The sequence below is a fragment of the Ursus arctos genome, unplaced genomic scaffold (assembly GCF_023065955.2).
Source record: "Ursus arctos isolate Adak ecotype North America unplaced genomic scaffold, UrsArc2.0 scaffold_36, whole genome shotgun sequence".
NCBI classification, from domain to species: domain Eukaryota; kingdom Metazoa; phylum Chordata; class Mammalia; order Carnivora; family Ursidae; genus Ursus; species Ursus arctos.
In genome coordinates this window covers 23605574-23622074 of record NW_026623050.1, presented here as the reverse complement: position 1 = coordinate 23622074, position 16501 = coordinate 23605574, and the positions used below count along the sequence as shown (strand labels likewise).

The window sequence follows — 16501 nt, the reverse complement described above, 5'->3', positions numbered from 1 at the left end:
CGAGCTGCGCAGCCTGCTGGCCACACTTCCTGGCTAGCTGGGCTCTGAGGCTGCCCTCATTGTTCCAAGGAACCCCACTGGAGGCTGCTTGTTTTCTCGCATGGGGACCAGCTACACCTGGGCTAAGCGGGGTTAGCCGAAACACGCCGTGTACTCTTGACAGGAGCCGTGGCTGAACGGCAGGGAATCCTAGCTCCGGGGCATATGTGCTCGTTACTCCCGGAGTGCTGATGATTCTTCCTGTTATTATTGCCCAGGCCTGTCTTTAGCCTGCAGACCGCTCAAGCAGTCCTTGATCACAAATAATCATACGTCTGCGTTCGTATCAGCCACTTCGACACTATCTTCTTTGTCTAGTCCTTGAGATTTATCAAGGTGTGTGGGATTTCCCCACTCCAATTTTTTTCCTTTTGTCTTGTCTTCTCTCACAGCCTCTGGGGACACAGTGTCTCACGGCCAAACCACCTTCCTCTGCCTCCTCTCGAGTAGTCACGGTCTGGACGTTGCTCCCTTATGGCCTTTCCTTATTAGTGGATGTAATAAAAGGAGGTACTTAGCCTAAAAGTTACTCTGGCTCTCCGGAAAGAAAGGAGTCTGAGTCACTGTCACTTGTGATCTGTGCATGTTACAGGGCCTCACACTCGCCGAGTGTGACACACTGTTCCCTCATTTCCTCCTTCCGCTGGGTTCGGCCAGGAATCTAAACCAAGTGAGGAATGCAACCGGATGGGTGACGGTACGGCCAGGTTCAAACCCAGAGCAGAAACTGCTACCGGGCCACCAAACGTGTGTGTGTGTGTGTGTGTGTGTGTGTGTGTGTGTGTTTGTACACACACACGCTCTCAAAATGCTTCAATACTGGTACAGAGAAGGATTTTAACAGTCGAAATTCAGGGGAAAAGTTGTATCACGTGTGTGTTCGTTGAAGACTGAGGCGTCGTGCTTGACTCCTGGCTGGAACGCTTGCCCGGTGGCTGCTTCTAGTAGAGACCATCCAAGTGCCCGCAGGCTCGGTCTGGGCCACCTTGAGCCCTTACAGTCACTGTGAAAGCAGAACGGGCTTGCGGCTCCCAATCCAGCCAACCGCGCGAAAACAACCAAATGACAGTTTGGGATGAGAGTGCGACTACTTAATATGAAGGATTTAGCATTGATTTCTGGAGGTGTGATCATGGTATGGCGGTTATTTTTTCCTAAAGAGGCTTTGTCTGGGACACCTGGCTGGCTCAGCGGGTAGAGCATGTGACTCTTGATCTCAGGGTTGTGAGTTCGAGCCCTACGTTGGGTGTAGGGATTACTGAAAAAAAATCTTAAAAAAAAGAGGGGGGCGCCTGGGTGGCTCAGTCAGTAAAGCATCTGCCTTCACTCAGGTCATGATCTCAGGGTCCTGGGACTGAGTCCCACATCGGGCTCCTTGCTCAGGGCGGAGCCTGCTTCTCCCTCTGCCTGCTGCTCCCCTTGCTTGTGCTTTCTCTTTCTCTCTCTCTCTGACAAATAAATAAAATCTTTTAAAAATAAAAAAAGAAATCGGGATGGCACAGCAACATGTAGGTGAGACACTGGGTTTCCGGGCCTTGGGGTGTCTGCTCACGTAGGCCAATGGCTGTCAGTTTCTGAAGGATCCTTCAGGAGCTGCTTCTTGACCACGTACTCAGCTGGCTTTGCTCTTATTCGAAACACTCAGTTTGCTGGCACAGCGGCCCCAGGTGTAAGAGCCTGTGTTCTTTGTTCTCGCATTGTAGGTGATGAGAGTGGTACCATCCCATCTCCTACTCGGGGTTCTGTCCAGTGAGGCTTCTAACAGTCCTTGTCATTCCAACAGCTGACCACCAGAGGCCCGAGACCCAAAAGCACATGGCTGCCTGTCTGGGTCGGTAGATTTTCCAATACTTACATGCGATGGGAGAAGCAACCTGTAAGAGGACCTCAGGCAGGTGCTCCCCTGGTCATAGCATTCTTGCCCAGACGCTCCCCTGCGCAGTGGCCTAAATGTGGCAGTAAGAACAGCCTGCTTGCCACTGCTCAGCTGACCTGAAGCATTACTGAAATCTTTACCTGATGTGACCTTTGAACTTTGGGAACCTGCAGACTGTCCACATTTTCTGTTCAGCTCTGGGATTCAAAGGTGAATGAGAACACTGCCTCAAGGAGCTCCCTGTCCTTCTGAAAGGGGGAGCAGACATCTCAGTAGCCAGGTGCCATACAGGGTACTCCTGGGATACAAAAGGCGGGAATGAGCCATCTCCCCTCCTTCCCTAGGGGGCCAGTGTTGAGGCCGGACCCAGCATGATCTGCAGTCCCAGAGAAGTCAGGTAGGACCCAAGCTGGTGCTGTTGGTTTCTCTGAATGCTAGAATTCTGGGTAAGGTTTAGTTTCTTCTTTAACCACCCCTGTACTTTCCAGTTTGCTAAAAGAAGCATATTTCATAATTAGGAAGAAAATTGTGTAAAGATTTAAATACAGGCAGGGCTGGCCTTGGAAATTGCCTTTTCAGCTTAAGGAGAAAAAAAACCTCCTTTAAGTCTTTACTCGGTGTTTTGTAGCTAACATTTTTGTGAAAAAGACATTGGTTAAGGGAGTGAAACAAGATTTTCTAGTGTTGTCAACAGTACAACGATAAGCCACAAAGATGAGGGGATAAAAATCAAGTGGAGAGCCAAACCAGGGACTAGTAAAGGATCTTTCAACACGGGGCAGTGCATCGAACATCTGTAAGGAATTGTAGCCTGAGCATATGAATAAGACAGGGGTGAGGTCCAAAGATAAGTCTGAGTTTTTAGAATAAATAAATGTAAAAGCTTTGTTTTCCGACCCTGGAGCATGGGCTGAGGAGAGGCAAATGAACTGAAACTGGCCTGGCCGGGGATAGCTGCACCGACTGCCATGCCTGGGTCACCGGAGGGAGGGGATTTTGAATTTGATGGTCGAAGTCAAAGTGTCCAAACACTTTTTCTCATTTCCAGACTCCTGCTGATAATTGACCCTGAAGTTTTGGCCTGCTTTTTCTTTTTCTTTATGGTCACGAAACTCCTAATAAATCTCAGGACATTAGACTACTCAAGGTTACTTGCTTGGGTTCACTTAGCCCTGCTGAATAAGCACTGTCCCGCCTGAAGTACAGCCGGGCAGACAGGCACATCCAGAACGCCCAGGAGCGCTCTGCGTCAAGCAGCTAAAACAGGAGTTTGGTTCCTCACCCCACACACTGAAAGTGGGGCGGCTTGTTTTACTCTCTTCCTATTGCTTACGCTGTCTTCCTCATGCAACAGTCTTCTTACCCCTGGGCCGGGATTGAGGATGCCTGGATTTTATTTCATTCATTCCAAGTGACTTCTACATAAGTACCTTTGTTGGGAGTTCTGAAGTGCTAGAGTTGAAGCGATTAAGATAATTCCAGAATTTTCATCTGCCTAGGAACAGGAAGATGATAACAGCTTTGTGGCTACACCCTCCGAGGTGCATTCTCAGACTTTCAGAAAAGATTCCAGTTCCTAGTTTGGAACAGTTCATGAACAAGGAGGTGTAGTAGAGATTGTGAGCTGTCCTGCAAGACCTGTTCTCTCCTTTGCACATGAAGAGCTGACTGGCCAACCCAAAGACTGCATTTCCCAGGCTTCCTTGCAAGCTAGGGGTAACCATGTGACACAGTGCTGGCCAATGGGGTGTGAGCAGAAGTGACTCGTACAACTTCCTGGTCGTACTTGGAAAAGGAAAGTGCAGATGCCTGGCTCCCAGGCGCTGTAGCAGGGTCATGTTGGCCCTGAATTGCTTTGGCACCTTCCGTGGAGTAACAAGAGATAAAAAGGCAGGGTTGTTTAAACCACCAGTTGCCACGGTCTTCACCACGATGGAAAAACCTATATCCCAATTATAACAAGAGTGTACAGGAAACTAGTTGTGACGGAGGGAAGTTTGAAAACAAACTCTTGAGGTGATAGTAATAACCGAGTGTTCCATGCAGATGGCCATCATGTGTTCAAACATGCCTGTGAAGTATTCTGACTTCACATGCAAGAAGAACTCTTGGGGGGGGTGGGCGCCTGGGTGGCTCAGTCGTTAAGCATCTGCCTTCGGCTCAGGGCGTGATCCCAGGGTACTGGGATCGAGCCCCGCATCGGGCTCCATACTCCGCTGGGAGCCTGCTTCTTCCTCTCCCACTCCCCCTGCTTGTGTTCCCTCTCTCACTGTCTCTCTCTCTCTCTGTCAAATAAATGAATAAAATCTTAAAAAAAAAAAAAAAAGAACTAGTCTTGGGCATACCCATGTAAAGGCAGCAGGCAGTGAAAGGCCAAGCTCCCTCCCCTGTGGTTTGTGCTGCCGTTCTGTGCCTTTCAGTCCTGGCTGCGTGGTGGTCCTCCCTTCGACCTTCTCCTGTGGATTACCAAGCTCCTTTCCTGTAGGAAGACTGAGGGGCTGAGGCTTCAGGGAGAGACGCTATGGCTCAATCAGGTACAGGTCATGAGCTCCCTGCCTCAGCCCAGAGAGAAGGTTCCTGACAAGCCACGAAGGCTCTGCCCAAGGGAGACCTCTCTGGTCCAACCCAACCTCATCATACTTGTGGGATTGAAGAGAGAGACCACAGGAGTTGCAGTTTAAATGGATCAAAGTCTATGTGGAAGAAGAATCCTTCCTCTCGAAGCTTCTCTGTGTCCTCGTCCCCCGTACTTGCCTTCCAGTCTGGCTTGGTGACAGCATGGTCACCTGCCGGTACCGGGGGCCCCGAGAGCAGGCACAGCTCCTGTGTGATACAGCTCAGCTCTGGTTACTAAAAGGAAAAAAAGACCACGTTGTTGGCATTTCCTGCGCTTGGGGGGATTAAAACATTACTGTGGCCAGCTCGTTGAAGCAGGTTTACTTTGTTTTTCATACCTGGAAAAACACCATCCCTAATGAAATGTTCTTAGATATTTGACGGTGGTACTTGGAGGTCGTTGTAAGCGTGTGTATTATAAAAGCTTTGGGGTGGGTGGCCTCTTTCAACTGAACTATGCATCTAATAGGGAATACGAGGTCTCAGTTACATGCATGTTGTCATTTCCACGACGTCTAGCTGGGCCTGGACATGGAACGTAGTCTAATCAGTCCCCTCTACCACGAAGCATTTTCCCCAGGACTGGGTTTGCCTTGGCCTCTTCCGTTCTCCTGCAGCTCCTCACGTGCCCTCCCTCCAGGCCCGAGTTTGCCCCCCACCCCAGCCCTACCCTATCCAGGCACGCAGTTCCCGCAGTGGTGTGTTCTTTCCCCGCCCCACGAAATTCAGTAGCTCGACGGCGAAACTCGTGCTTGCTCGCTGTCGGCCTACCTGTCTTGTCTCTCTCTGTGGTTTGGTGTGTTTGTGCATTCAGTAGCCCGTGGCTCGCAGCTTAAGCAGAGCCCCGAATACCCAAAGACTCCTAATAAGTGTGTACAAAGCCCAGGACGTTGTCTTCCCTGTTGATAACTAAATTACGATTCTTCAAGTTTAGGATTTATTACAATAGCTACAACTGTACTGTAAATTCTACCAACGTGGCACTATTGTGGGATTGTTGATTTTCGGCCACATTCTATTCGTAACAGTTCGGATTTTTGTGATCTTAAGAACATAGAATTTGAATTTAAAAGTGGGGTTTTTTTTTTCTTTTTAATATGGACTAAATTATCCTTAAATTCCTGATTTTAGAAGTCACTTCGGAGATTGATTTTGATTATGCTTTTGGTGGGTTAAAAACTTGCTTCAGAAGCAGATTTCAGCAGTTATATTATGTCATTCATTGTTGCGTTTTGTCCTAAAGGTTGTCATTTGTAGAAAGATTGTAGAAACCTAGTGATATCTTACAGGAGGTAAAAAAAAAAAAAAAAAAGAGAGAGAAAAAAATGGAATAAACAGAAGTGCAACTTTCATTAAGTCTTTCCAATCTCTTCTCAGTACTATGCAGGATGACATCTTCATTCTTCATGAACAAGAGTATGACAGTTTGCTTGAGTCCGTCTTCAAAACTGAATTCTTGAGCCTCTTAGCAAAGCGTTATGAGGAGAAAACCCAGAAGCAACTACCTCTGAAATTTAGCAATACGTAAGTGGGGACCTGGGGCCCCACATTCTGCGTAAAGCTTGATCTCCCCACTGCAGTCCAGGCTGAGAAGGCGGGAAGCCTGTGGGGTGGAGCAGGGGTCTGACCACTGCAGGGGTGTCAGGGAAGCCCAGCCCTGCATGCCGCTGCTTACCCCAGACAGTCCTGGGGCCTGCAGGAGACAGTCCTGATGGGTGTTACAGACATGGAAGGGCCACTTTGAGTTTCTGTGAAGTAGTATGGACAGCTACTTAAAATGAGGATTTTTCTGTCATATGGCATAAGAAAATACAAGTTAAAAGAGCAGAATATGGAATTGTGTCATGTAGACATATAGGCAGTCTGAAAAATAAAACTGGCTGGGTAGTTTTGGAGTTGTGAGTAAACTTCCCTTCTATTTGGATTTTGGTTACTAGTGTGGAAGGGAATTTAATTAAATAATAACCACTTTCCGTGCTGGGGAGACGTGGGCTATCTTGTGTCTGGCATCTCTCAGTTCTCTCCGAACACGACTGAGGGAAATCAGAGTGGCACAGTGACACATCATAGTAGGTGTGGCCTGGGAATTGTCCCCTTCCTGCTGTCCCGTGGGCAGGCACACCTGCGTTCACCTGGAGTGACACCGGTACCTGTAATGGCCTGCCTCCCTCACCAGCCGGTTTCTCCCAGGCGCTGGGCCCCACGTGCCCCTGCCTCTGGGGTCAGTGGCTCACCGAGGGCCGGTGGCTCCATCTATCTGGGCAGGCCTCGTTCTGCCGCATGCTTGCCCGGCAGCAGATGTCCACGCTGGGGTCCTTAAGCGCCACTTTCTCACTGTTGCATCTCTGCCCGTTACCAACAAATGTCGTTGTCGCAGGCTTGAACTCAAGTTGAAAAAGGAGAACTGGGGTCCCTGGAGTGCAGGGGGCTCCCGGCAAGTGCAGTTCCACCAAGGCTTTGGTGACCTGGCCATCCTGAAGCCCAGTAACAAAGTGCTGCAGGTCAGCATCGGACCGGGGCTGCCCAAGAACTCCCGTAAGTGTCCCTGCCCTCCGCCACCCTGCTCCGTGCCAGACTCGCTTCTCACCCGGTGCTCATGGGGCGTGCACACATCTGCGGGGCGGACAACCAGGGCGTCCCTCAGCAGGCCGCTTCCCCCTGCCCCAGACCCCGAGACCCCGGGACCCAGCTCCTTCGTTTTGTGTCATTCATGCCTTGTGAGTCCCTGCTCTTCTCATTTCCTCAGCCCAGAAGGAATTCCCTCTGTACCCTCTTCCAGCTGGATTAATCCTACCCTCCTTCGTGTCCTCCCTGAGACCTTATTTATTAGTTTCCTTTGCAGTACACCTGTCTCTGCAGAGACGTCCCCTGCCCCGCAGAGTGCCTGCCGCCCCGTCCTCATTCCGGCCGGCAGTGATGCTCCCGGTAGCACCGGCTTGCTTCCTAACCCCTCGTGTCTGTGTCAAGGGGACAAGTCGGCTTCCAGCCTTTGTGGTCTGTGTTTAACTGAAGATAGGATGCAAGCTCCTGCAGGAAAGGCTCTTGAGCGAAGCGGAGGGGCGGCGAGTGCTGAAACGCGCTGCACGCCCGTGACCGTGACGCGCCTCTCTGCGCGGTGTTAGAACACGAGCGCGAACTGGGAAAATGCCCCCAGTTTTTCTTTTGAAAGCCTACAAAAATAGAAACTCTTTTGTAAGAGTGTGAATATCTCTTTGTAAAGCCGTGGTCTCTAACATTCCAAACGCCATCGTTCCGTGGACGTATCTTCCGGCCACTCCGGCCCGAGAGCTCCCGAGACAGTCCCCCCTTCAAGCATCCCTCCTGCACCGCCAGCCGCCCCTGCACATCCGGCTGGACCCCGGGTTGCACACCTCGCCCAGGCTTCCCATAAGCAAAACACCAGCAGAAGCCCTAAAACCAGCCAGTGGCACTGATTTTGACGACTTCGTCTCGCTTGTTTATTTCAGGTCCCACCAGAAGGAACACAGCTCAGAACAGAAGTTACTCCAGTGGGACGCACAATGCCAACTACCCAATGAGAGCTGCCCCTCCCCCGCCAGGTAAGCCGAGCATGCGCCGTGGAGCAGGACCGCTACTCGGGACCCCGTAACCTGGAAAACGTATTTGGGAAGAAACCCCGGAGCAAATGAATGCACACGTATCAGCCAGCCGTGAGCCATTCCGGTGCCAGATACACTCCTACCAACACAATGGCCCTGCTAGTGACCCCGCAACGCAGGAAAAGTGTGGGCTTGTGAGACTGAACCGTGGCTGAGTTAACGATCTGGATTTCATTACCTAGCAGTATTGCTCCCTGAGGAAAGGCTTCTTACATCAGTAAGAGAAAAAAGGAGTTCCTTGTCCATGGCAACCGGAGTGTTGTCAGCTTTGCGGTTATAGGATGCGTCCTATACCCGCGACACCCCTACTCAGAGCCAGCCAAACATCACGAGGAGATTTTGCAACTAGGTAATACCTTAATGAATAAGTCGAAAAATTTTATTTTCAGTCAGATGGGCTCTAGGACAAGTGCTCCAGAAATTCAAGTAATATCTAAAAGGATTACAAAATGGACACAAAACATTTTTTTAGATCCTCCGTTTCATATTTCTCATTTTTTATGATAAAACTTTAGCATGCAGGTCAGTAAAATCCAAACCTGAGTAAATGCAAGACTTCTTGCCTGTAAAAATCCATTTAGTGCTTTAAGAGCGATCTCAAAATTCACCAACTGTTTTTCCATCACTCACAAAATTCAGTCAATAAAAAACTGTCCCCAGAATATTTGGTTTTCATAAGCTTAGGCATCTAGGTCTGAAAGGGTTATCTTAGGACTACACTTAACTCAGATCATCCCAGACAAGGGAATCCTATCTGTAACCGTGTCCGAAGGAAGCAGTAAAAAGCATTTCTTTTGTCTCCGGCTCTGGAATCTCACCGTTGTGTGCTGTTATGAACACCCGTGCCTAGCAGTAAGAAAGTAATTCTCCTCTCTTCTGGAGTCCCCATGCTGCCTGGCCCGGCTCTCTCTCCGCACCTCTGCCTTCACCCTTGAAGAAAATCCAAGCACAAAAGAACCGAAGAGAACCAGTGTAGGATTGTGTTACTGCTTATGTGCTGCCCCCCACCCCCCCGCAAATCCTGGCCAGACCACCTGGAAAGCTCATTTGCCTCAGCTAGGTTGGCCAAAGTTGCCTTAGACCAAATACCTGACCTTGAGCCCAGCTCCCAACCTCTCTACGTGACCGTTTCTCCATCAATAAAATGAGGCAGCCTTTCTCATACTGTCTGTGTGGAACACAGGTCCGTTGTGGTTGTTTTTCCCTCTTTCTTTTCTTAATTTCTTTCTTTTCAACCCATCGCAAACCATACTTTTGTAAGATATAATAAAAATCACTCGAAGAATGGAATTTTGAAAGCATTCAAAATAGAAGCCCAAATTTCTTACTGGATTCAAAAGGTACGAAATATGTCTATGAAACTGCTGTGAGCCTTTCTAAGTGCTTATTCTTAATTTCTGAACTTATCGAGAGCGAGTGGCCCATCCGTGAACCTCCCACTTCGAGTATCCCAGCCCTAGAGCACGCCCCTCTCCTTGGCAACCTTGGCAGCAAGTAGGGGCTCACCAGACTCCTTGTTTCCTTCGGGAAGAAACTGACGCACTGAAGGGTCACAGATCTTGCTCAAGGTCATCAAAGCTGACGAAGACAGAGCCAAACCTGACCGGCTAGTCCCTCTTAGAAACTAGGGGTCGTCCCATCTGTACCAAAGAGTTCTTTCCCTAATTTGGTTGGAAGAGGTTATGGTAGGTTCACCAAACTGTGCCTTGGGGAGTCTTGTTCTCCTTCATTCTTGCCCAGATCTGTCAGTGGGAGAAGAGAGAAGAGACCGTACACACAATGGAGTGATGATGCCCCTTTCAGCCCGGGCCTGTGGCTTGGAGCCCATCACCATATTCCATTATTTACCAGACAGTGTGATCTTGACCAGGAACAGTTGTTTGGCTAAGAGAGCTTGCTGTATCTGGATCGATCCACCCAGCGGCCACATTTCCCTGCCTGTGTGGAGTGCTCCCTCTGCCTCCCACAACGGCCTCCTGCAGGGGACACCTGAGGCTGACCCCTTGAAAATGGATGTCCAGCTGTTTAAACAGCTGCCTGCCAGCCCTCTTGAATCATAACCTCAGAGTTTTTCTTAGATCGAAGAATGTGCCTGCCAGCTCGTTGCAAGCGTACCTTTCCTTGCATGTGGGCTTTGAAACCCTGAACATCTGGTGATTCTGATGTCAGATTCAGCAAGCACGTGTGAGTGTCTGCTACGTTCCAGGCACTTGCTCGGCAGCTTACAATGTATTAGCTCTATTCCTCCTGCTGTATTTGCAGTCATGCCCTCTGTATTTTCAGATAGGAAAGCGGAGTCCTAGAGAAGCTAAGGAGCTTGCACTTGGCTAAGAGATGGAATGAATTTGGAGAGCCTTTTAGCAGAAGATAGAAAATTTAAGCGCCGTTTTCTCGCCTTCTCCTCTCTCTAGGATACCATCAGAATGGAGTCCTCAAAAACCAGTTTCTGCCACATCCCCATGCTGCTGGCAACCAGAGGTTAAATCAGAAAAGTCTGTACAGCTCCATGGCCCGCCCACCCTTGCCACGACAACAGTCCACCGGCTCAGACCGAGTGTCCCAGACGCCGGAGAGCTTGGATTTCCTTAAGGTCCCAGACCAGGGTGCCGCCGGGTAAGAGTCCCACCTCCTCTAGATGAAGCTGGTGACCCCCCTCTCCCTCGATCACAGCAGGGTCCAGGGCGTTCTTTGGGCAGTCTCTGCATGAGTCTAGAGTTGTTTTCCACCTGCGGGTTGTAATCTGGGATCCAGGGCCGAGGCCACGGGGCTCTTGGTTGACGTTTCTGAAAGTACAGCCAGGTTGATGGCGCACGACTCCTTCCCTGGGGACGGCTTATCGTGAACCTCGGAAGAGGGTCCCCTTCCGCGCTGAGAGTCCATTCCTCTGTGACCTGTCTGGTGTGGCTGAGGAGTGCTGATGGGGTTTTGATCGCGGCCTGTGCCTGCAGTTGCATAAACACTGCAGCACCAAGTAGCCTTAGAAACATGAAGGATAACCTCCCAGCCTTCTAGGACGTGTGGATGTTTTTATGCATACTGGTCTTCAGGGCTTCCAGATGACAGCCTCTCCGCCTTTCTAGAACTGGAAGCGAAGACTGGTAAAAAGAAACCCAGGGTTTTTAGCTGGAGGAAGGGAACTCTGTATTGATATTGCAAGGAGTCCTCGGTGTGGAAAGGGGGTTGGACACGTCCTGCAGTCTCGCCAGGAATAAAACAGGCCAACTTTAAGGCCAGTCGGGGAACTCTGCCAGGTGGTAGATTTTGGCGTCAGTGAACAAAAGAGCATTCTAGAAGCCCAGAGACGAACTGCCCTGGGTTGTAAGGAGTGCCTTGTCCTTGGAAGTGTTCAGGCACAAGGTGGATGGAAATAATCAGGCAAAAAGACTGTAGAGTGATGTTGTCAAACACCAGATCATGGTGAGGATCTCATTTCAATCCCTTCAAACCCGTCTAACGTCGGACCTGCTGTGTACCCTGAGCTTCATCTTCCTCATCCGTGCACTGATGTGACACGACCAGGCTGCAGGGTTGTTGGGAGGACTAGGAAGAATGTACATAAAATCTCTGGCCCCGGGGCGCCTGGGTGGCGCAGTCGTTAAGCGTCTGCCTTCGGCTCAGGGCGTGATCCCGGCGTTCTGGGATCGAGCCCCACATCGGGCTCCTCCGCTGGGAGCCTGCTTCTTCCTCTCCCACTCCCCCTGCTTGTGTTCCCTCTCTCGCTGGCTGTCCCTCTCTCTGTCAAATAATTAAATCTTAAAAAAAAAAAAATCCCTGGCCTGGTACTAGACGTGTAAGGGGCTGCTCGGTCAGCCATGGCTTGATGATGATGGTGACGGTGATAGTAGTGACTTGTCAGTTGTCATCCAACCCCACACAATCCTCAGGGGTGGGGTAGTTTCCCCTGCTGAACCCCAGAATGGCCTGCTCCAGCCCCTGCTCTTCCCCTGCCTGGTGCCTACCTCCATTTTCCATTCTCTCGGTGTCTCTAGAATGATGAAGTTTCGTGTGTGGTCAGGAGGCTTATGTATGAGATAGAGCCATGCCGGGGGAGAAACAGCAGCTCCTCCCATTCCCCTCTAGGCCCCAGTACAGGATGTTTTTCCTGCCTTGTCAGCTTCCGTCTGAAAGACCACGAAGCTCTTAGAAACGTAACCACGTTCTCCTGGGGTTCCTTTTCCCCTGGCATGTCTCACCTCGTGTGGGCGCCAGATAGGAAGGCAGCTCAGTTTTGTACAGACGGCTGTCAGTAGAGGGGTTGCCGCCCTGCGCTGGGTCTCTCCCCACCTACCCCCACGCTTGCTTAACTAGCTGCCCCCCCGCCCCAGTTCCAGTGATCACGGCTTACCTGACTGGCTTGGTCCAAAGCAGTAGAGCTCAGACTTTAACGTGCACAGACTCACCTGGAGAACTTTCTGGTCCACTTCCAGAGCTTGATTTAGTGGGTCCAGAGCGGTGCCCAAGAGTTTACATTTCTACCAAGTCCTCAGGTGCTGTTGCTGCTGATCCAGGGACCTCGTTTTGAAAACCACTCATCTGAAGGCATCTGTTGTCTAATTGATAAAGCCAGGAAAGAGTCTATGTACAAGTGAATTCAACGGGTACTGTGCAAGCGATAGGATTGTACCCATAACCCAGACCTACACTATTCAGATGGATGGACGTAGTGAAAATACTCAACCCTTCCTGGGCCCAGGCTGATGTCCCAAAGTAGGCAGGGGATGAAAATCAGTCAACAAAATGCACCAAATCTCTTAGCTCTGTCTGTTAGCTTCCTACTTGCTTTGGCTTTGGCAAGCAAGACCGTCTTTCCAGCCCTGCTTTGCAAGTTACAGACTTGCACACCAGCCAACGGGGAGCATCTGTCAGCCAAAAGCAGGCAATTTAGGAACATTGTGTCTTAACTGAGGCTGCTCCCTTCCAGCCCTTGGCTGCCTGGCTCCCTGTTTAAATCTCATCACGCCCTCTGCCCCCTCTGGGTCTGGGCATACGTGATGGCATACGTGATGGTGTATCAGGCATACGTGATGGTGTATCAGGCATACGTGATGGTGTATCAGGCGTACGTGATGGTGTATCAGGTGTACGTGGCAGTGGCGTGGCAGTGGCCATGAGGCTGGACGGGAAGGGCGCCTGTGAAGCCGTCCAGTGGGCAGGAGGATGTCCCTGACCTCCTGTGGTGCGCGTACCCTTGCTCGGCACGCTGAGCCCCGGTAGCTACGAGAATCCCAGCCAGCCTCTTCTCTGCACACTTAGACCTGCTCTGACACAAACATTCCTTGAAAAATCGCACTCCAGTCAAAGGGCTGAGCTTCTTCCTAGTATTTATTTTCTGAAACACATGACGTGAAAATTAATTTCTAATGTGATCAGAGACCTGAGGCCTGAAGCATTTCAGGATCCTTGGGGTCAGCTGCGTTTAAAAGCTGCTCTTCGCCCAAAAAAACACAAATTGGGTTCATTTCATAGCAGCCTCTTGGAGCAAACAGCGGCCTCTGGGATCCCAAACCTTTCCACAAATACGAGCACTCCTGTATACGTCACAGTTCCAAACAGTGACCTCGAATGTGCCAGTCTGTAAGAGCCAGGTAAGCGCGGTCTTTCTCTGCTTGGGCGTTCACAGCCTTGGGCTTATCTTTTCCCTCTCCCACCCCCGGTGCACTTTTCTGTCTGGGCATATTTAGCATAGGCAATCATTTCTTTTGGATCATGTAATGCGGATAAAATCAAATGGTGTAATTAGCACCTCAAGTTAATTCAGGAAAGTCTTGGTCAGTTTATTTTAGGTTCAGCCAGGTTTTTTGGCGAGAGCATGAAGCCTTCACTAAATTACCATCCCCACAGGGTTCTTTACCCTTGCCTTGCCATGTTTGTGACACAGAAGCTATTCTTGGTGGCATCCTCGTTGTTGCTGGCCAAGGAGACTAAGAGAGATGTATCCTGCAGTCTCTCAGCATACCTTTTGAAATGTCTAATGCAGGTTCAAGGTCGTTCCTGATCCTTAGGAAGGAGGACGGGACAAGCAAGAATCATACAGACGGTTCATTCATCAGCCTTTGCTCTGACTTCACAGGAACGCCGTCTTTTCAGTTGGCCTCTTTAGTCCTGTGGTCCTTTTCACAGGAGGGCAACTTCACGAAATTTCGAGATCACTCCAGAGAGTAATCCAACTAGAAGTCGGAGAAACAGAAACCTATTGAAAGTGCTCAGTTAGGGCTTCTGGCCGTGCCACAAAGGGGAGGGATCGATAGAAAAATTCAAATGCTGCCTGTATGTCTCTTGACAAGGTTCTCCTAATGGAGTCATATTTTCAAGGGGCTTAAAATTTCCAGCGAGTGTCCAATAGCAATATTTCTCAACCCATTATCTACGGGAGCAGCGGCCGTATCCTGGCCCAGGCAGACATGAGGCTTAGGAATTCCTGGCATCCATTCCCACATTTCCAGTAATGTTTATAGATTCAACCTTTTGGAACAGAACATATTTTAAAGAGCCAATGAAATAAAATGCCATTATTTTCCTTCTTGGAATTTCAAGACATAAATCTCACATCTGCAGAACAAAGAGGTGATATTAGAAAGCTTAATCCCAGCTCACCCTGAGGCCGGCTAGGAACACCCGGCTGCCCCAAAGGTGTGGGAGCTGCGGAGACGCTCACAAAAGGTGGCCTGGCGGTGTGCGGAGGGCTGCAGGGACTGCGTGTCGGTCCCATTTCATTTGTTCATCCTTCATTGATTCACCTTCATTGGTTCAGTCATCAGATATTTACTGAGCCCCGCGCCTCCTCTGGCCGCAGCCGGGCTCGTGGATCGCTTCCCTGATTACCAGCTGTGCCCCCTCCTGTTTGTCCCGAAGTCTCTCCACACCTGGGGGTCCTCGCCTGCATCGTAAGGATAATAATCGCACGTGAAAGCCCGCTCCCCGGGGCGTCTTGAAGATGAAGTAAGGGCTTTGTCCCCGGCAGGTGTTGTGCAATGCAACTCGAAAGTTTATTCGTATTGGTTTTATCACTGTCATTTGTGTGCTTTGGTCTTATCGGGAGATACTGCTGTTCTACCAGGATGGAAAGGCGGCTTAACTCTCAAGGACTCAGATCTCTGGACTCCTTGTGGTTTGAAGCTTCAGGCATTGCAGGCTTTGGGGGGGGGGGTGCTAGGGACAAGGGGACCGGTCCGGGAGGCACCTTCCCCCTGACACGTGGGCAGGGCCTGCTGCTGTCTGTGGGCACAGAGCAACAGCAAAACGGAGAGCCACGAGGTAACGTTACAACAGACGCCAGCTGCACTTGGACGACGTCAGTAAAGTCCCAGGCTGCTTCTCCGGCTGTCCCGTTGCCCCGTCTTTTTCTAGCTAAACATCCTTTGCTCCTTTCCCGGCAGCAGCTCACGTCCCGCGGACGGTGACGTTAGCAGGGGAGAGCCAGTGCCCGAACGCTCACTGTAGAGAGCCTTGTCGTCGTTGACGGCGTCTGGGGTTTTGCTTTCTCGTGGATCTGGGCGTCTCGTGAGATGGGCCAGCTGTCCGTGAGGGGGCAGCCTGTGGTCTCAGGGCAGAGGCCCGCCCCGGTCTTCCGCAGTCAGTAACACGGGGCTTCCCCAGCGGTGCGGGTTGCACACAGCAACCTGGACGGGAGGCGCCGGGGACTCGGCCAGCCTCGTGGGGTGGGTGAGACCGCGATTGCGGCCGCGGTCCGATGCCCTGCTCCGAAAAACGACCCGCTGTCCGAGCAAGTTGCTGTAGCTGGCCTCTCCGCGGGCCTGCTTTCCCCGTGGGGAAGAGAGACGAGTGCTCAACTGGTAATGATGCAAGTCTGAGGGTAGCTGGATTGCATCGCGCTGAAGTCACACGGAAGGAGACACGGAATTGGCCCAGGGACGGGGAGTTTGTTAATATATATATAGGGAAGAATAACTTACTGTGAGTCTGAAATTCTTGCTCCAACCCCCGTGATCCCAATGAAATAATTGCTTTTATAACAGTGTCCCGTGATGTAAAGCTGGTTAGGAGCGCGCGTGTCGGAAAACACCAGAGGCACCGAAATGATCTGACTCCTGCACGTGCCTTACAAAACCAGTTTAGGCAGAACACTCGTAGACAAGTGAACAGGGGTCCCCACGACCGTGTGGGGACAGCAGTGTGCCGGTGAGTGGCCGGCTGTCTGTACCCCGTTGAGTTGTACCCCGCTGGCCAGTTTCCACCCGCCATGGCCAAGGGCAGGCCACCAGCATGACCCCACCGGTCTCGGAGCCGGGAAGACAGGCGCAGCCGCACACCCTCACAGAACAGCGTTTCCGCCACCCTTCAGCAACCAGACATTTGTCATGGCAAGCGCGCAGACAGAAGGAAAATGTGG

General features: G+C 50.8%; 1 protein-coding gene across 1 annotated transcript in view; it reads left to right on the top strand.

Annotated features, from left to right (window-relative positions):
• MYO1E (myosin IE) overlaps positions 1–16501 on the top strand; it is a 188804-nt gene that overhangs the window by 162312 nt on the left and 9991 nt on the right. Inside the window, exons 23-26 of the mRNA XM_026518589.4 lie at positions 5909–6055; positions 6909–7066; positions 7999–8091; positions 10563–10764. Of these exons, the coding sequence (XP_026374374.3) occupies positions 5909–6055; positions 6909–7066; positions 7999–8091; positions 10563–10764 (600 nt within the window). The remainder of the gene's footprint in view (positions 1–5908; positions 6056–6908; positions 7067–7998; positions 8092–10562; positions 10765–16501) is intronic.